This window comes from Monoraphidium neglectum, assembly GCF_000611645.1.
Source record: "Monoraphidium neglectum strain SAG 48.87 unplaced genomic scaffold scaffold03868, whole genome shotgun sequence".
Classification (NCBI taxonomy): Eukaryota; Viridiplantae; Chlorophyta; class Chlorophyceae; order Sphaeropleales; family Selenastraceae; genus Monoraphidium; species Monoraphidium neglectum.
Window position 1 is genome coordinate 3,270 of NW_014009761.1, and position 2,677 is coordinate 5,946.

A 2,677-nucleotide genomic window follows, 5' to 3' on the forward strand; every position below is an offset into this window, starting at 1 on the left:
GCGTGGGGATGCAAGGCTTGTTCTCCTTGAGGGGGGGGGGCGTGAGTCTTGCGACCGGCTGCACAAGCAAGGAGTGACTTTGCTGTAAAGAACAGCGAGCACAGCGCGGCCTCAACGAATACCCTCAAATGGGGGGGGTGGCGCGAACCAGCCGGGAAACGCAACATTTGGCGCCCCAGCCAGCAAATCCGACATTCCCCCCATGAAAACAACATCCCCCACCTTTGGGGGCAGGAGCTCCATTGACAGGAACCAGGCGAGGTCGTTCTCGACGCAGCTGAGCCCAAACAGCGCCACCAGCGGCGCTAGCAGCTCCGCGACGGCGGGCTGGGCCGCGGCGCCGCCGGCGCCGGCGCCGGCGCCGTCGAGGGCGCGCAGGCAAGCGTCGAAGACCTCGCGCTCTTGGGGGCCATTTGTGTGTGTGTGGGGGGGGGGAGGTGTGTTGGTGAGGGTGACAACAAGGATGTGTTTTGAGGTAACCACGGGTGGAATCATCGCGATTGGTGGGAAATCCTAATCGGGGTTGAGGATTAAGATCCGGCAGGCTCAGCTTGGGGGAACTCGAGGGGGGGCGGTGCGTGGATATCGCAGGGGGCCGGCAGCCCCCGTGCCGCCACTGCAATTTACACGCAGCTGCGACCGCACGGCAAAGCGGATGGGCCTGGGGGACGCGTCGCGCCCAACGCCGCCGCCGCGTAGCTGCCGCGCACCTGCGTAGGCCTTGGCGGCGCCCTGCACCTGGTCGCTCTGCGCCTTCATCCACTCGTCAAACGAGCCGCCCGGCGGCGCGGCGCGCATCGCCAGCGCGAGCGCCCTCAGCAGCCGCGCCTCGCGGACCTGTGGGGGAGGGGCAGGGTGGGCGGTGGGCGGCGATGAGGTTGCGGCGCGAAGGGGTGAAGGGGATGAGGAGGGATGGGGGCTCAGGATGTGGTTTGGGGAGGGGGGGCTGGGGCCCAGGGGGCGGCGGGTTCCTGCTGCCCACGCAGTATAAGTTAGGGACATTTTGGTTGCCGTGCCTTCCGCCACTCCATTTGCGATTGTCCAAAGCAATCTGACAAAGGCCTCTTCTGAAAAAGGTCTCGGAAAGGTCTGGGCCGCCTCGAGTCCCCCGCCAGCCCCGCGCAGCTTCCCTGCTCACCAGCAGCAGCTTCCTCACGGCGTCCATGCACAGCGGCTCCCCGAGCCCTGCAGCCCCCAGCGCCACCGCCGCCGCGGCCGCCCCGCCGGCGCCCCCGCCGCCCGCGGCCTGGGTGCCGCCGGCGCCCGCGGCCGCGCCGGGAAGGGGGGCGCCGGAGGCGGCGGCGAAGCGGGCGGCGAGCTGGGAGGCGGCGGTCTCGGCGGAAGCTAGGCGGGCGGCCACCGACGGGACCTGGAAGTGCGAGAAGCAGGGTTTCAATAATCTCATCGATCAAGGCTGCGGTTGCATGTCGGGTTCTGATGCATGCGTGGGGGGATGTGGGGAGTCGAAGGGCAGCTTGGGAAGGGGTCGTGAGCCGCCTGCTGATGTCATGCGGACGTCACATGCTGATTTGCGCAAGTGTCATGCGGCGTTCCGAACGCCGCATGACATGGAGTCCATGCTGATGTCATGCTGATGTCATGCTGATGTCATGCTGACAGTGGTCACCCTCCCCTGCCGCCCCACCTGCATCATGGAGAGCAGCTCCTTGGAGACCTTCTGCATCAGCACCCTGAGGGAGTCGGTGTGCGCGTGCGCGCGTGTGTGTGTGTGTGCGCGCGCGTGTGTGCGCGCGTGTGTGTCGAGTTCGTGAGTGCGTGCGTGTGTGTATGTGTGTGAGAGAGAAAGAGAGAGTCGGTGTGCGTGCGTGCATGCGCGTGCGTGTTGTGCGTGTGTCTGTAAATGCCTCTCTCTCTGTGTATGTGTGTATGTGTGTTTGTGTGTTTGTGTGTGTATGTGTGCGCTCGCGCGCGCACGTGTATGTGTCTCGCATTCCGTAACCATAAACCCCGGACTCCCAGCCTCCCTGCCCGCCCTGCACCCTCCCCCCCCACCTGTTGTCGCCCTCGGCGGTCATGCCCGCGTGGGCAAAGCCGAGCAGGGAGCCGAAGCGGTTGACACTGAGGTAGCCCTGGGGCCAGCGCGGAGGGCAACAGGATTGAGAAACCTAGATACTTGGCAAAATATCTGATTGGTACCAAAAGAGCACACACACACACACACACACACACACAACGAGAACACACACAGAGAGGGTGTGTTCCGCGGGCCAGCAGGACAGGTGGGGATGTGCTGCGTGGTGGGCCAGGCGGGCGGCGGTTGCTGAGGGTAAAGGCTTGGTGGGACAGGGTTAGCGACCACGGCGGGCGCCGCGCGGTGGTGTGAGTGTGTCGCAGGAGGGGTGCCGACCGCACCCCTCAGCGCCAAGGCAGAGGCAAGGATGCGCCCGCGCCCCCCTCGCGACGCCGGCAGCGGCGCCCCCAAACAGCCCTAAAATCCGCCCCTCTCGAGCCCCGCAAGCCTCGCCCCGGCCTGCCCCTTCGGGCGCCCCCCCTCCTCGCCCAGGCGCGCGGAGGGGCCGCGGTCCGGCGCTCGCCTGGCCGCCGCAGCGCTCGCGCGAGGTGGTGACACAGGTCTCCGCGTTCCAGGCGCAGAGCGGCTTGATGGCGCAGCAGAGTACGACGATCTGGGGGATGGGGTTGGGGGTGGGATTGGGGG

At 66.8% G+C, this 2,677-nt stretch overlaps 1 protein-coding gene across 1 annotated transcript in view; it reads right to left on the bottom strand.

Moving 5' to 3' along the window:
- Window positions 1–2,036, bottom strand: part of MNEG_13505 (hypothetical protein) — a gene marked incomplete at both ends in the record, with an annotated part of 3,221 nt that extends 1,185 nt beyond the window's left edge. The window contains 5 exons of the mRNA XM_014038024.1: window positions 223–401; window positions 711–837; window positions 1,139–1,369; window positions 1,646–1,691; window positions 2,014–2,036. Of these exons, the coding sequence (XP_013893478.1) occupies window positions 223–401; window positions 711–837; window positions 1,139–1,369; window positions 1,646–1,691; window positions 2,014–2,036 (606 nt within the window). The remainder of the gene's footprint in view (window positions 1–222; window positions 402–710; window positions 838–1,138; window positions 1,370–1,645; window positions 1,692–2,013) is intronic.
- Window positions 2,037–2,677: the final 641 nt, after the last annotated feature.